This window comes from Plutella xylostella, chromosome 18 (genome assembly GCF_932276165.1).
Source record: "Plutella xylostella chromosome 18, ilPluXylo3.1, whole genome shotgun sequence".
Lineage (NCBI taxonomy): Eukaryota > Metazoa > Arthropoda > Insecta > Lepidoptera > Plutellidae > Plutella > Plutella xylostella.
Window position 1 is genome coordinate 7,136,912 of NC_063998.1, and position 17,464 is coordinate 7,154,375.

The 17,464-nt window shown below is 38.1% G+C and overlaps 1 protein-coding gene across 1 annotated transcript; it reads right to left on the minus strand.

The window, feature by feature from the left end:
* Positions 1-3,992: 3,992 nt before the first annotated feature.
* Positions 3,993-17,189, minus strand: LOC105386517. The gene is made up of 3 exons (XM_011557103.3): positions 17,158-17,189; positions 16,942-16,985; positions 3,993-6,810 (listed from the first exon to the last, which is right to left on the minus strand). The coding sequence occupies exons 2-3, from the start codon at positions 16,957-16,959 to the stop codon at positions 4,477-4,479; spliced, it is 2,352 nt and encodes a 783-aa protein (XP_011555405.3). The 5' UTR covers positions 16,960-16,985; positions 17,158-17,189; the 3' UTR covers positions 3,993-4,476.
* Between the last annotated feature and the right edge of the window lie 275 nt (positions 17,190-17,464).

Genomic DNA, 17,464 nt, shown 5'->3' on the forward strand with positions numbered 1-17,464 from the left:
GCCACCTTGTGGCCGGGTTGTACTGGATGTTGGTGGTTATCATAGCACAGCACAAACTGCATAGCATTTAAGTTATGGTGGACGCCTGAAAAACGAATCGAAGCGTTAAATTTTCCTCCATTCAGACTTTTATTGGTAAATCTGTCGTAAAATTGACTGCACTATTGAATGAATTGTTTTTTTTTTGTGTCTTTGTCGAGGTTCAGTAAGATTACATCTATAAATATACTTATCGTCTATAAATACTAAACAAACACTCACCAACTCTGAAACATACATGCATACATGCCATCCAATCCATCTCGCCCTACCTCCTCCCACTACCGCCCCATCCACACATTGAGAACCACAGAGTAGCTAGAGTAGCAATAAACAGTGTACATAGTACGGACAGCAACATCAACAGTACGCGCCTCGCCCGGCGGGGCTCAGCAAACCTGCCTCTGGCCGCGCTCGCAGGGTGTCCATAAGAAGCCTTATCCAAGATTAGGCAGCAATCCCAAAAGGATATTGAATGCGTGCTCACCATGTTATTATAATATGAATTGTTGCAAAAATTAAATAAGATATCAATAAAGGGCCGGATTGACATGCGGAATATGGCTCGACGATGGTATGGTTAAATTAAATTCATACCTACCATAAATTTGCATAGGTACTTCACAAACAAAAAAGTTCGTCGAGCTTCAAGTACGCTTACTTACTTGTACATCTGTCTGGGGTTTAAGGTTACCAAGACAGCTCTTCAAATCTGCAAGTGTCATTAGGCCGGTAATTGGGGTAGATAAGTATCGTGGGACGCCCTCCATCTGGCTGGACGGACGACCTTAGAAGAGGTTGGATGAGGCTAAAGACAGAGCAGACTGTAGCGGCGTTCCAAGCGAGAAAACCAGTTCCAACACTGGACGATTTGTGACTGGTAGTAATAACTAATAATAATTTTTTTAATGCATTACTTTTCTAGATTTTTTCTTCTTTATAATAATATACTTAGTACATACAAGCTCGTATGGATTCAATATTGGTTATGAAACGCTTAGTTTTCCTGAATTGGTATTCTTAAAGGTTTCAGCTCTGTGTTTACACTGTCCTTTACAGACTACGACGCGATGGCTCTAATGTACCGTGAAACCCAAAGTAAATAGTAAAAATATTTCATTCGTTTTGACATCATATATTATTCACGTTACAGTTACTTAGAATAACCCGTTCTATAATTATAAAATAGTCCATAATAAAATATATAAACTAAATTTAAAAAAATAAAGCAGTTGAAAAAGTATGGTTCTTGTAAGCAGGATTCCAATGTTTTCAAATAGCCAGTCTCGTATTTAATGAAAAAACTTTTATTCCAGCATACAGGCACAGTGGGAACCATATATGACCCTGCGTTAGATTCCTACACACAACACAAGTCGCGCGTTATAAAGACCCTCAATATTACACACCAATATTATTACAGAGCCAACAGTCCCCGCAATGATTCACTGCGCTTTCATTTGTTTCCGGGCACTTCCCACCTCTTAGGTCGCTACGCAGGCTATAGTGGCCATATCCATAGCTCACATCGTGCGAACAATCCTAGGAAATACTTGCATTTGTACAGGCAGTTGTATTATACAATATGCTTAGTATCAAAATAGAACCCGTGAGCTTCAATTATACTGTTGTTTTTACAAAAGGAATGGATGTTAACTGTCTTTATTTCCTTTATATTATAGATAGATAGATACCTTTAAGTTAGCTGAGGGCTGTTTTGAATCGAGCCTTATCTTTATGGCGATCGCAACGATTAGTATAAAGATAATGCTCAGTATAGCTTTTGTAGAGCCCTACTAGGAAACCCTTTGAACCCAAGAAGGCTTATACTACCTAAAGATGAAGAAATAAGGCTGATATGGCATGTACCTACTTATTATAGCTCATCAGCAGTTTTTCCTAATAATGAGTTTATTAAATAATTATATTTAAAGTAACGTGTATTAATAAACTGACTGTACCTACCGATTAATAGTATTATGCGTTATTGTGTTCGACTGTCCACAAGGAAATATTATAGCGGTGTTAGGGAGGAAGACTTCTATTGTTTTCTAGCTGGATTTGTTAATACATCTGGATATAAATTTGTCAAATCCAATCCAAAAGAGGTAGGTAGTTACATTACTTAGTTACTTGGAAATTGAACCGAAGCTTCTAGCTATACAAATTTCGTTAATTATGCAGAAAGTAACACCATGGAGTTGAAATACCTACCTGGGTAGTCCTTATTAAAATCAATACATTTTTATTAATCTCCAACCACAACAAACCATATCAAACCATTTACAATTCCCCGCCTCATTCAATCTCCGCCCCGCGACCGCCTCCAGCAATTAAGATCAGTCGGCTGCTATCAGCATCCTGTCTTGATTACGTCGCGGCCCTACTGTATAATTTTCCTCGCATTTCCTCGGCTAATAACCGGACCGGTCCGGCTTCCGGGTGCCGGATCGGAACGTCGCCGCATGCGGAAGGAAGTGAGCGCCGGGCAGAGGGCGCGCCGATCGCCGTCGAACCAGCGCGGCGGCGAATGAGCTACGGATCGTAATAAGCCCTCTAAGCTCCACACCTTTTATAGGTATAATGGAATATTATACTCGTGCTTCGTACCTCCAAATGAGTAAACTAGGCATAAGATATTGCATTATTGTCTATCACAATGATTGGATTTCTATTACATCTAACTTGATCTTTTTCTAGTGTTACAAAAGCTCAATGGTGAAGCTTTTTGAAAAATGTAGTGTTATGTCGATACTACCTCTACAAATTTCACTGCTAAACTATTTAACATGTCTCCTCAAATGCTGCAGATATTTACTAGAATTTTCAGGCGGGTATCATGTTGCATAATTATCTGTATAAGTAAGTACCTACTTAATATGCAGGGCCCGACAAAAAAAATGCTTTTAACATATACTCAATTTACTTTTTAAACTCAAAATTAACGCTATCACCAAAATTTTCGTTTATTATACGTATACCAGCTTCACTTACCCAAGTGCGAAAACCTCACGTAAAATTTTAATAAAGTTATGATTTTCAACGAGTCATGCGATTTTTATGGGACATTGCTAAGAAAAAAAATAAAGTTGATACAATAATAATAGCAGGGCAGCTTGTGGCAACCTGTTGGGCATTAGCGACCCCACCCACCCAATGCCGGGGAGAACCCCCGTTCCTCATCTCTGGCTTGCCTTTATTGGTTGTCCAGAGTGAACACTGACGAGGAACAGGATTTCCCATCTCTTGCTTGTCTTCATTGGCAGGCTTGAGTTGTGTACTGCTAGAGCAGAAATGCTCGAGGAAGGATGTATTACCCAGTAAGGTGCTTTTAAGGATCTTGACCGATAACCTGATGCCGAGTCATGCCATGTTGCCTCCTTGTCGCTACGTCACTGTAATGAGCTAGCGACTGGTTTGGGGGGCCCATACTTACAGTGTGTGCGAGTCACCCACTGCCTTTTTATCCGTGTGTGAACTGCATATAGGTCAGGCAGGGGCCATAGTCCTTCCATAGTCCCAGTTCCCTGTCTATTTAGCTCCCCCTTCCATAACCCTTTGTTCATTTTCTCCATATCCCACAATGGTCTTGCACTAACCGGGGGTTTTCCTTGGGTTTACTTCTAAAGTCTAAACAGGGAAAATCGTCGCGTTCCGCACTACGTGTGCTGGTAAATGGGTTATTGCAATCGTTTAGAAGTTAGGTATTGTATGTTATTTTATTAAAAATACAATTATTTTTTGTCCTATGTACTGTATTTTTTTTCTCGACAGCTGTAGTTTTAAAAGTATTCTTAGCTTTGTTTGTTTGCCTGTTAAATTATGAGCTGTAATGGGTAATATCGTTAGTTTACTTATCTCTATATTTTTATCTAGATTCAAACCAGGAATGTCCTTATTTATTCATAATTTTAGGGTTATTTACTTATTAGGGAGGTAAAAGAACTGCACAATAAGTTTGTAATAGTTTATTACATTTTGTACTATTATTTATATAAAAAAGCTTAGCTTAGAATATGAGTATATTGCACACTACGACAGCCAACATAAAAATAAGTGAGATGTGAAACTAGTCAAGTATTGTCAGTAGCTGACATTGGTGAGTCCCACCAAGATACACATTTAGTAACAACAATTAAAATTCGAAAATACAACGATTGATTAAATTATTTAATACCTTTGCCTAGCTAAATAAACCTAATATTTACAATTTAAATATAATTTATAATGGTTTCCATCCTACCAACAAACATCGACGGCGAAGCATAGAAGTAGCCCATTCAACAAACAAATGATTGCTCTAATGGCACTGATCTAATTTAAAGCGATATAATCATCTGTCATGTTACTCAATCATTCGTAAACCGTTAATCTTTCAACCGTCATCATGCGTCTGAAATCATCAACAATCTAAATGTAACTTATCGAGTACGTAAATTACGCGGATTCTTTCTGCTCTGTTTTTTCCTTCTGTTCTTTTTTCGCTCTCGCCGACTCCAGTTTGCTGTCATGTTTGCTGGCCATCCGCTTGTGACTGTGGTAGTTGGAGGGGTAGCCGATGGGCCGCTGACTGCCGACTGGAGGCACGTGCTGCTTGCTGGTGATGTACTCCTCCTCGGAGTTCGCATCAGCATTCGTTGAACTAAGGTAGTGCATGGGTGAAGAGTGGGAGTTCACGTAGGACACTGGCTCGCTCTGGCTCTTGAAGACTGTCTGGGGAACCATGATACGGAATTTCGATTGGTATTTGTTTCCTGCATGCGGCACGGGCGTGACGTAGCTCACTGATTGCTGCGCTTCCGCACTAGACTTGTGGTTCTTGTATCCTACTGGGAACACGTTGGTATGAGCCTGTGTGTGGTCCTTACTGGGATAGTTTTCTGATATAACTAGAGAATGACTGGACGATGACTCGTCTCCCGCGTGTTTCTGGTAAACATAGCTCTGCACTGTTCCTGATTCTGGCCGCACTATGTATTTCGTGGCGTGTCCCGATGATGAAGGGTAGATGGTGATGGTTTTAGTTTCCTTCTGCACGACGGGCTGCGCAGACTGGTGTTGAGTGTAATATTCGTGAGTAATTTCTTGTGAGTACTGAGTGGTGTCGGGCTTGGCCGCCTCGTAGCCCTCGGGAATTGCAACTTTCGTGTGTTCGTTACCGTGAGGTAGTGTTTCTCCCGTATTCAGTTCAACATTTTCTTTAGGCGTACCATATTCGTAACCCTGCTCTTGAGAATCTCCCTGTGATTCATACTGTTGAGATTGGTGTTGTTCTGGAGCTTCATAAGCGGCATCGGATTCTTGACTAGTGTACTGCTCCTGGGACGCCTCATAATCAGCGTTTGGAGCTGACTGGTAACTCTGACCGTGGGCTTGTGCTTGTGCCTCGTGAGCTGCCGCCTGGGAAGCCACTTGGGACTGGTAATGCTGCACGTAGTAGTTGTGCTGCGGACGCGCCGCCGGCTGCGCGGGCTGGGCTGGCTGGCTGTACTGGTAGCGATACTCGTAGTGCTGATGTTCCTGGGGTTGGCTGTACTGCGGCTGCGACTGTGACGTGTAGTACTGCTGTTTGTAGTAGTTCTGCAGTGCCGGGTACTTCGCCATGACGGGCTGCACCGCCGAGTACTGCACTCCGGAGTAGTCCGAGTGCGTGTACGATGGCTGGACGTAAGGGTGAGCATATTGCTGTGGCTGATACTCAGGGGATGATGCTTCAGCCTGAGTTTCAGCTACGGGTGACGTGTGCTGGTATGACATTATCTGAGGAGCGAATGGGTATCCAATTTTCTTGAAGTATTGGTTCACCAAATCTTGTAAGTTTACGTTATTCAAGTAACCTGAAAGTGGGTAGTTTTGGGGCAAGTTCGCGTATAATTCTGCTGATGGGTTTTTCAGGTAGGAACTTGGGATTCTTAGCACGAGGACGGGGACCACTCGCTGTTGCAGCTGCTGCCCATGGGAGTGCAGCACGTCTTGTGTCAGACCTGAGCTTTGGTACTGAGGGTTTTGTAACAGCTGCGATGGATCCACCAGATAATTGGACATGACTTTGGGGAAGTTCTCTTGAAGTCCAGAGAACTGATGTCCGTTGTACGTTGTGTACAGAACTGATGATGGAGTCTCGGAGTTATGTGCGTGCTCAGGATACGCTGGTGGGGGTGAATGTAGGCCTTGAATGTTTTCTTTAAATTCAACGCTCGGTTTCTTGTATTCATACGAAGTGTCTTGCTCTTTGACCGGAACAAGTTCGTAGGCCTGTGAAGGTTGTATTTCTACTTCACTTGCTCTCAGAGACTCGTGATATTTTACAGGATTTGCTGCAGGGATGTCTTCCTGGGAGTAAGGGTAGATCATGAATTTGCCCTTTTCCTGCGTGGGGTTGCCAAAGTACGAGTATGTGTATCCGTTGTTGGTGCGATACCCGTAGCCAAGATTAGCATCGATTGTCCTCTTTTTCCCTTTACCTGTATTTTTGTCAGAGTCAGTGTCGTTCACAATTTCAATGGCAATTACAGCTGGGAATGGAGGTTTGAAAGTAGGGGTTTTCTTATCGTCTTTTTTATCATTTTTATCGTCCTTTTTATCCGCATCTGTGTCTTTTGTTTCAGCAGAAACGTCCGGCTTCACTCCAAACTTGGCTTCTACTTCTCTAAGAAATTTTCTTTCAGCATCAGTCAGGCTTGTGGACGCAGGCTTTTCTTTTGTTCCCGGCTTGTACTTCTTGGGGTCTGGACCGGCGAATGTCGTCGTTACCACCGTAAACAGCAAAATCTGAAATTGAGAAAATAACAATTTGAATAAATCATTGTATTTTAAAAGAAATAAGTAGTACCGAATATGTATCTTATAAATGCAATATATGATAATTTCAGAAACATAATAACTATTAACCCTGACATCTTATTATCGTATCGTTCTTACAAATGATCGTAGGTATTCATTAAAAAATATTAAAATCTGCTTATTTGCCAAAAGCATGTGTCACGAGACTACTACTGCGGAATTCCTGAGATTTTTCGGGGTTCATGAACGTACAAGCTAAAGAATCTGAAAAAAACGTCTCATTAGTTGCGTGTGACTCGCTCACGTGTCACGCGGCCGCTCTCTCAAGCACGGACCGCAATTAGATAACGTAACATATTATCTGACATCTGTATTTTCCATCACTGCTGTGTAGTTGTGAAATTTTCTGTAACCGTGCATAATGATGGACGCTGGACCTATTGTTTTTGTAACATCTCTATTAGCTATGCAATGGTGTACTTAAGTGTTTAGTTATTTGTAACACTTTTGTTTATTACTGATACTGTTGCAATCGTTTTAATGAATTCTTCGATCAGTAGTAAAGGTGCAGACAAAGTTATCACCGGTAATAGTAGACTATCAGAGTAATATTTGCCACAACAAACGTGCGATCTTGCGGCATTTTACGGCTGAGAAGATTATAGATATTTCGCGTTTGTTTATGTGAGTTCGGCGGCGGGCGCGCGGTGGCAGCACAATCGCGCTCGCATCATCGGTTGCGCAACAATTTTCTCGCGACCCGTTCTAGCTGCCCGCAGTCAGCTTTCCACGACCCCCACAGCTATGATCTCCTGATCCCTCGCCGCATATACATTGATAAAGTGGTACATTACTAAACCGGAACTCAGCGGTTGAACGATGTTTATTATAAATTTATTAGGTCGGGCTAATAGTTTCGGTAGGTACTTTAGAATTTACGTAGAATCACGAAGAATGTAACCTTGCCTGTTTTAGGCATGGGAATAAATCTGCACTCCTAGCTATCTAATCAAATATTACTTGTAATTTCATAAACAGACACGACTGCAGTAGACCATTATATATTTGGTACAACACAAGTCTAATATAAATATGATAAGTACTAACGTACGTTACTAAATAGTACCTAAATAGGCGTTTTAGTCAATCTAACATTATTAACATAATATGTATCAGGACCCATAAATCCATTACGTTACATAACAACACCAGATGTATCTACACACCAGGCAAACATGGCACAAGACTAAGGCAATGCCATCGGAGTATGGACGGACATAATTTAAGTAGAAAGCGGCAGTTTCCAGTCGATCGTGTTGGAGACGCTTCCTCGTGCCAGCACCCTACTCGTTGTATAACACATCCTACACTCGCTGGACGTGTATATATTGTTATTAAATATAATACTTAGGCTATATTTAGGAATACCGAAGAACTGCAATCGATTGTTCGTCCCCAAAAATGTGCACGAAGTGGATAGAAAATCGTCAGTATCAATAAGGGACAGATTGAGTAAGGATCGTGAAAGTTTATAGTTGTGTCGGCATTTTGTACGTGGCATTTTTAATTAAACTATCGAGAATTAGGATCTCGTTGTTGCCAAAAAATGCCATTCAAACCCATATATTACCTCCCTATTACATTAGTATAACACTGGCGATCAATGGCGTAACGTGGGTGCAGGAATATACTTCTGCCGACCCTGCAGGAATGATAATGATGTAATATTTAAATAATTAATTGTTGTGATTAATAACATCACTACAACTACTAGTACTAGTGATTGGTTAGTATGTAAAATACCTAGTGGATGCGGCGTGCGGTTGTTTGTGGCAGTAAAAGTAGGCAACATCTGGAGATTATGCAAACATCCCGGTCAAGTGCATGGCATATTTGCGTAACTAATCATTAAACAAAGAAGATTTTTTCTCCTGATTCTATACCCGTCTATACTACACGTTTGATAGTTTTTGTACATCACTAAGTTTCCGAATATTATTTTGACATTTATAAACCCGACTCCTAATTAATACATGATACACACGTACGAATAGTTAACTAACAAATCTAGCCAAACTGTATAATATTATAAAATAATTAAATTTTATTAAAATATATAAAATATACAGTCTTCAACTTCAACTTCCTTTCATTTCTCTGATCTCCTGACGACTTCCGAATGCCTGCATATATTACTTGTGTTAATGATATTGCAATGTTACGTAAATTATCTCATTCAGTAACGGAACTAGGTGGCAGAATGTGGGACAATTTCTTGTATTAACTGAATCGAGACCAAAATATTGGGTAATCGAAGGAAAAAACTAACATCGTTTGATATATTTTGATACTTAAGTAAATGTTTATTTATATAAGTGGCAACATATACATATCAGTTTATGTAGGAATGGCTTAAGAATCACTGGCCCTTTTTCTCAGTTCTATCTTTTTTTTTCTATAAGTTACCTATAGACTTATCTTTTGTTTATATGAAGTGGTTTGTATAAATAGTGAAACTTATGTGTACCGTAACAACTTACGCATCAAATTATGTAAATTAGGTTCAGTGTGACTTTCGTCTTCGATCTTCATTACAATGGGAAAAGTTACTGTCATTTGTTTACTCTTCTTTAATATCAATTATAGGTCGTAATTACTCATTGACAACACATTTAGAGACACCATAATAATGTGACACTCACGAACAGTGGCGGATTTACCAATAGGCCAAAAAGGCCAGTGCCTAGGGCGGCAGATTGAGAGGGGCGGCAAATTTGGCAAATAGTTTTTTTACAGTTTTTTATAAGTAATTAGTTAATTATACGTATAAACAATCCATGTATAAATTACGATTATAAAATACGAAAACGATTAATAAACGCTATGTAATTTTTCGATAAAACCAGATTCTGGATGATTACATATCTATCTTTGCTTCTGAAAAAACAGAATTTGGAGCATATTATTATTTATCCAAACTTGGATATAGCACTTCGCATAGCACACCGCTGCACCGGTGACAATTGTTCAGGTGAGAGAAGCTTTTCTTGCTTGAAACGGGTTAAAAACAACCTACGATCTACTTTAACTTAAGAAAAACTTAATAATGCTTTATTTATTTTGTGCATAGAGTCAGAACTTATGAAAAATATTTCATACAAAATATAGTTAACACATTGATGGACACTAGATTAACGGTGAAACTCATAAAAACGCACAACATTTTTGTATGGGAATTGAGTGGTGGTTTGCTGGTGCACATGCCGGCACACTGCCTAGGCGCAGTAAAGAAAACACGACGTCGGTGACCGCTTTTTTATGAGTTTTACAGTTAATCTAGTGTCCATCAATGTGATAATTGATGATTTCGCAAATTTAAAATCTCGAAAGAAAATAATGTAAAAATTATTTGATCTCTTTGTCTGTTTACCTGACTGCCGAAGCAGGAGGGTAATGTTTTTCGATTGTATGTTTGTCCGTTTCTTTGTGGCTTCCTGTAGCCTAAACGGCTAGATAGATTTTGATGTATGAGGTATCGTTGGAAGAGTATTGATTGCGCGATGGTTATAAGCTATGTGACGTCACATTAAAATGTATATAGCGCCCTCTAGAGAACATAAAGTGATGATCGAAAAAATAATATTTTTCCAACTATGCCGTGTGGGGTATCAAAATATGTAAGGGCCTGATTAGCACATTACCAATGGAAAGTATCGCAGGCGGGGACCAACTTGACTGCCAAACAAGGTATCTACTTATCTAAGTAACATTCAGCTAAATGGTGAACCCTCCGTTGGTCCCCGCCTGCGATACTTTCCATTAACATTGGGGCTTATTTTCATCTTTTTAGCGTGCAGTCAGGTTTTTTGTTTGTTTATAATTTGTATTGTTTTTAACTGTGAAGTGCAATATTTACTGACCTCTCATTATTTTTAAGTATGCCTTTCACCATCGGCATCGTATTATTAGTACATGCTGCTGTTTTTAACCCCCGACGCAAAAAGAGGGGTGTTATAAGTGTCTGTCTCTGGCATCATAGCATCCGATAAACCGTTTTCAAGAGAGTGTTCTACAATATGTTTGGTGAAAATCGATTGAGCCGTTTAAAAAATAACAGATGTTTTACGCTTGAAAGTCGGGGAGTTTTTTATTTGCCTGTCAAATTATACTTGTTAGGTCAACATTAAACTCTTCAGTACTTACATAGCGGGTTTCAAAAATAATCTAGTAATTAAATGACAGAAATATCATTAAGTTCACAATCGTACTAATAATGGAATTAAACTAACGTATAGAATTTAAAAGTCAGTAGGGGCGGCAAAATTTTAATGGCCTACGGGCGGCAAATTTGTAAATCCGCCACTGCTCACGAATCTCACGATCAATCGCACTTGCCAATAATTTTCCGATAAAACGAAAACCAATCTTACTGGTTATATGATTGAATGTTATTAGCATTAAGTTCGCCAATTTATTTATGTGTATTATAGAGTTTATAATCATAATTAGGTATAATCTAATAATTGAGTACTTAATAAGTTATGTTTTTGATGGCATCAAGTTGTATTATTACCTATCTACAAATATATTATCTAATCTAGGCAACGAAACACACACGGATATGCCTGCATTTTAAATATAGTATTGTATGGCGTATCCTAAACGTAATCTTTAAGTAATCTCCGATTATAATGAGCAGTTCACACAAAAGAGCTTGCTAATAATGATTTTAGCAAACCCATGTAACACAATAAGTCATGCCACCTTGACACCTGTGATCTTTAAAAACGTTCTAGTATCATTAAAAACGAAAGGTTACAAGTATTTTTTACGAGTACAATTATACTATGACTTTTAACTTTACATAAAAGAAAACTATGAGGTCAGAATACTTAAAGCTTAATAATAAGCAAGTATTTCATAGCGCCCGTTTTTAAATGTGGTAATGATTTGAAAGAATTGAATGCAATCGCAGGTTCGTAAGGTTCAATCTGTACTAACTATGCATTTTATGTTATCTTGCTAATTTAGGTAATTTGGTGTTGGTTTAGACTATGCATCATCCTCATCATCTCAGCCATGGGACGTCCACTGCTGAACATAGGCTTAGACTATTACTATATACTATTATTAGAACAATTTAGTATAAGTGTGCCATAACAGAAGTTATTGTGTTGCAATGTGCAGAGTATTCAAAGTAGTGAAATGAAAGAAAGTATAGTGACTCGTCATTGCATGTATGACGCCTATACCCATAATCGCCTAAAACCTAAGCGACCGTGAATTTATACATTCATTTAAATGCGTTATTTTCATAGTTTTACGAGTATATCGCGTAGAAAACCACCACTAAGTAGATTTTAGTGATTTCGGATTTAAAAAAATATTCCCATGATATTATGCCTCATAACCTTTTAAATTACTTAACCCTTTATTACCAGATAAAAATGTTATTTTACATATAGTTTTTATCGCATGAATTGAATTAACCGAACCATCTCTAACAAATCTCTAAAAACAATACAAGAAATTTCCCAGTATAATTAAATGTACAATCATCCTTCCGTCTGTCACAAGACCAGTTGAAACTGCATAAGTAGAATAATAGCCGTTACATAATGTACGTGGTAGTAAATGAGAGATTGCCAATTTAAATCAAGCATTAGATTGAATATCTGCATGACCTGGTTATATACATTTACGAGTAATGTAGTGATGAGAATGTGAGCTCACACTTATTCTCAAGATTTTACCAACATTCGTTGGGGGGAAACCCCTGAAACTATTGACTCTCACAGTACAAATAGGTACCAAAGGATACCATCACACATCATGTGATCTTATAGACTTAGGATACCACGTGTTATGTACTCGTACACGTGGTATCCTAAGTGCATTTCAGATTTCACGTAATATACATTTTGGCTGTTTTGTAACTGAACAGGACTCAAATTCATGCTCAGGCATATTAAGTACGAAGAGCATCACATTTAATTCATCTAAATCTCTTACACAAATAATTTTGAACTCTACACTGCATAGTCTATGGGAATATAAAATATATACATCTATTAACCTTGTGATTTCAATATTAAACAGTAAGTCAAGTAGAATTTAGAAGGAGAAAATAAAAATATTATCTTCATCAAAAATCATTGCAATATTCCACCCCAAATTGTACCAGGTCCAAAATAGTACCCATTATACTCACAATATGGCCTTGTATAGTAGGTATAATTGTCTATAACTATAGTCGAAAAATGAATTCATAAAGTAAACATATTACATAAAGTAACTGTTCCGGTTCGGTTGACCACTAAGTAAATTGAGGCAATCGTTTATAACTTTGTTTTTTATACAAAAATTCCAGGTTAATTGCTCTATTATGTTTAAATATAACTTATTAACCTATCAGTCTAGTCATTCTGACCGCTGAATGCTCCTATTTACAGTTCCGTGATGCCTATGTTATTTTATTTTATTTGGGTATTTCTATGTATGCAAGTATGGCGAGACTTGAGCTTTCAATAAAAAAAGACTGCGTATTTTGAGACATCAAAGTCACGTACACCGTTTCATTCGCGTAAATAACATGACCGACATATTCACTATTCAATTATTGTTAGTTTTGTGGCAAGTAGTATCTGTGACAGATTCGATATCGTCTCGACCTACTAAAAGGCAACTCGGTATTGTTACAGCAAAGTTAAGCGCCCATGACGACTGCTCTACTATATGTATCATCTCACATTTCAAGTATATTTATTTTGGCGAAAGATGTATTGAGATGTTATAATGTCCAGTTGATTAAGACACGTGGTACCATTGAACTAATATTACTATTAGATTATCCTTCAATGCGTGGGGCACAACATTTTACAGTTCCATTAAATCTACTTATCTGCTTCATATGCTTAAAACCACACGTCTACTTACATTTTTACACACTGTGTCCCACTGCTGGGCAAAGCTCTCACCCTGGGTCTTCCACCTTTTAGTTCTCAGACATAAGAACCTGTCCAAATTATCTAAAACTCATATAACTATCGTCATTGTGTCAGTAGATGCAGGTTGCGAGGGCGGAGTGACCCACAGTCATCGTCTTCACTGCAATACTTGTTATATCATTAAAATATGTAAATTATAGTAAGACGCGGCATACAGGTTATAGGTTAGAATATTACGCGTTTTTGGTAAGTTTCACTTATTTATGTAGTCGCGATGTTTACTCAATGTGTGAAAACTACCTGCATATTAATGATGTAGGATTTATAAAAGCTACTTTAATTATGATATGTTATAGTGATGTTGATCCACGGTACTGTTTCTAAATTGACTGGTTTTATTATCACCGTTCCGAGTTTAATTTAAAATAAAAATAAATGACAGAACTATTGCACTAACAAATATTTTATGTAATTTTATTTTACAATGTCTAATGTATAATGGATTCCTTTGGAGTCAGCAAAAACCTAATTATTAACATGAATAGTATGTATTATGCCATCCTAAAACTACAGAATCAAGGTCTTATTTTCCTTCCCCTTCAGGCGTTTAGTCCATGAGAATATCAGCATATCCTAATGTGGGTGCTACTCACTATCATTTCAGCTGTAATTACTTCCCTAGGTATTAAATGTGAAAGTAAAACATCTTATCCAGATTACCCTACAACGCCGAAGTCAAAAGTCAATTGCTCCTAGTTTGCACAGACAGAAGAATGCACTATCGGTTTAATCTAACTTGCATAATACTACTTCCCTATACACTGCCTCGTCTAATGGGAAACGTTTTATTGAGAGAAGTAATAATTATAAATTATCTTGTTAGATTAAGGAGTAATTACGGACATAATAACATGTCTGTGGGAGATATCAACCACCTGAAAACGTTATTTGGAATACCTTAGATACGTAGGACTGTTAAGTTTCAGAAAAGTGAAGCCTTGAAAGCGTTATGACTTGAAATTCCAAAATGGTATTAAAACGTCATATCTTCCAGGATTTGCATAAAGCTTATTTCATATTTAATTCACATTTTGTAACAACCAAAACCTAGCACGCACCACTCTCCAAGCCACTGGACCGCCGATCTTAGACAAGTAGCATGTACTGGCTGGATGGAGAAGGCCGAGTACAGAGTGTTGGAGGCAGTCCTAGGTCTAGCAGTGGGTGATAGCGGCTTGATGACTATGATAATCTGATAACCATAGAGCAGGGTATACCCCAGGTCTGCGTTGTTCTATGTTTTAACGAACCGAAATATACAGTGCTTTATTTTTGTCATTTTCATCTTTTTGCTATATCTTAGAAATATTTGGTGACGGAAATCCATATCTTTTGTACGGTTTAAATTAAGTGTGATTTTCATGGGTAACTCGTCAAGTTTGATCATTAAAAGAATGATTCCCATCCCATAACTGTCCACGGTAGCATCTAACATTACGGTAACATCCCGATTACAATACGAGTAATACTACATTAGGTTACATAACGATTACGTGTTGCCGCTAATGTCAATTGACGTCGTGACTCATGTTGCAGTCAAACTAACAACCCGTTTAATAGTCGAAGTGTGCGGTTTATCTCAGCAATGTAGGCTAGTCTGTTTACATGTTACTTTAAAGTGTAATATTTTACCGGCACATTGCTTAATCTTAGTTTAATTATTCTGTGTAGATCGGACGTTGATTTTGCGTGGGAACAGAGTTGATAGGGCATGGAAATGGGGTCGTATCAATTTATTCTGCCCGCCTTAAACATGATTTTGGAAATGTAGTCCTTGTATGTTACTACTTATTACAACTTATTAGCCGTTGCAGGCGAGCTTTAGCTTTGTTTCTATGACTGGCATAATGTTTTGCCATGACTGGCATTGTGCCTCTCTATTTTTTCCGTTTAAGCAATAAGTTAAGTTAATACGTTCATTAGGGTACAACATGTAATTATTTATTTTCTATGGGGAGGTTATATCTGTGTTGCAGAGTGTACTGCTTCACCTACTTAAGTTCGACTGTAGTCGGTCAGTGACCTACATCTAATGCAGGTAGCTCAACATTGGCACTAGCTTGGTTGAATAAGAGCCAAAAGTACATCTTATTGCATACCAATGTAGTCATTTATAAACATGTGTAGTTAACTATGCAACTGCAAGGAGGATCAATAAATAACAAGTGGCCTAGATAAACATTTTGTAGTTGCTAGAATTCATGATATCCTTGGAAGTAGGTACCTAGGATTAGAAGCTTGTGATTACTTTTTGTAGGAGCTACCATTTGCATTTTTTATTCTGATTTTAGATGGTATTTGTAAATCCAGCCGTAGAAAAATATTATTTGCAAAAATTCGTTACATCATTAACTTTAAAATTGCCATAACTTAGCTATAAAATAACGCCATTTAATGTCATCTTAAACAACTTTCTCGCAAAGTAAGTATCCTTTTAAGGTGTTAAATAAATTATAATAACACAACTTTTATTTAACTGACCCTGTATGAATTGAATGTGCTATACGGAGCAGTAGGTATATTTAGAAAATCGATGTATCATAATGGGCCGAAAATTGGGTCAAATATTCATTGGACCATTAGAGGTGTCTCAGCGAAATTGGTGGGATATCCATCCCACTTATCCACCCCGAATGAGGCATCCGCCTTATATTCTTCTTGAAATAATTACATTTATTATCTAAGCATGTAGATATTAGATGAGGAGTTTTTTGTACACTATACCTTCAGTTATACAGAATATTGTCTATATCGACTGGTAATAATTAGAAATCCCGATGTATCCTTACGGGGCAGGCCCAAGGCATATTCCACTGGCTAAAAATTGCACCCATTTTTCGTCAACAGTGTTTTTTTTTGGCAGAATGGGTCAATTCGCGATGTTATATTTTTGCACACAATCAAATTCCATATCTATTTACTTCCGGTGTTATGAGATTTTGTTATCATGTCGTATGATTCGATGCTACTTTCAATTCTGTTAAATAGAATCTAAGTCTTATTAGACAATCCAACCCTTACATTCATCTATCATCCATACTTAACGCTTTTCTTCCATAACAACCTTATCAGTTATCAGTAATTATAAATAGATCGAACATCAAATAATTACCAGCGCACACCACCGCATCTCGACACTCCGATCCGGCGCACTTTCTGTCAAAAAACAAACAGAATATAAACAAAACACTTCACACTTCACATGCACATCAGGGGGCCTAACGCGAAGTCAAAACGAGATAACATTTACGGAGTAATTAGTGTCAAATTCAATACATTTTGAATCCGAAAGTGGTTGTCAAAACTGAAACTGTTTGCCGGTAGGTACCTGTGTAGTTCGGGCAGGGTGCCGGCAGTGACGGCGGAGGAATGGTTCGGCGGAACATCACGTAAGCTTCTTTTATACCTCGGAAATGTGTTCAGATGCGCTGGGAGGCTGTCAGAGCGGCCGGCAGCGAGCGCGAGATTTAGGTGCGGGATGGTCTTGTGAGACGCGAGGTTAGGGCATCATGTTTGAATTTTTTTAATGTGTAATTTATTTGCAGGGCTGTGCGTTTTTGTACTGATAAGGAAGGTCATTCCTATATTCCTCTATGTTTTTTTTAAATAAACCCCATCGATTAATTTTATGAGTG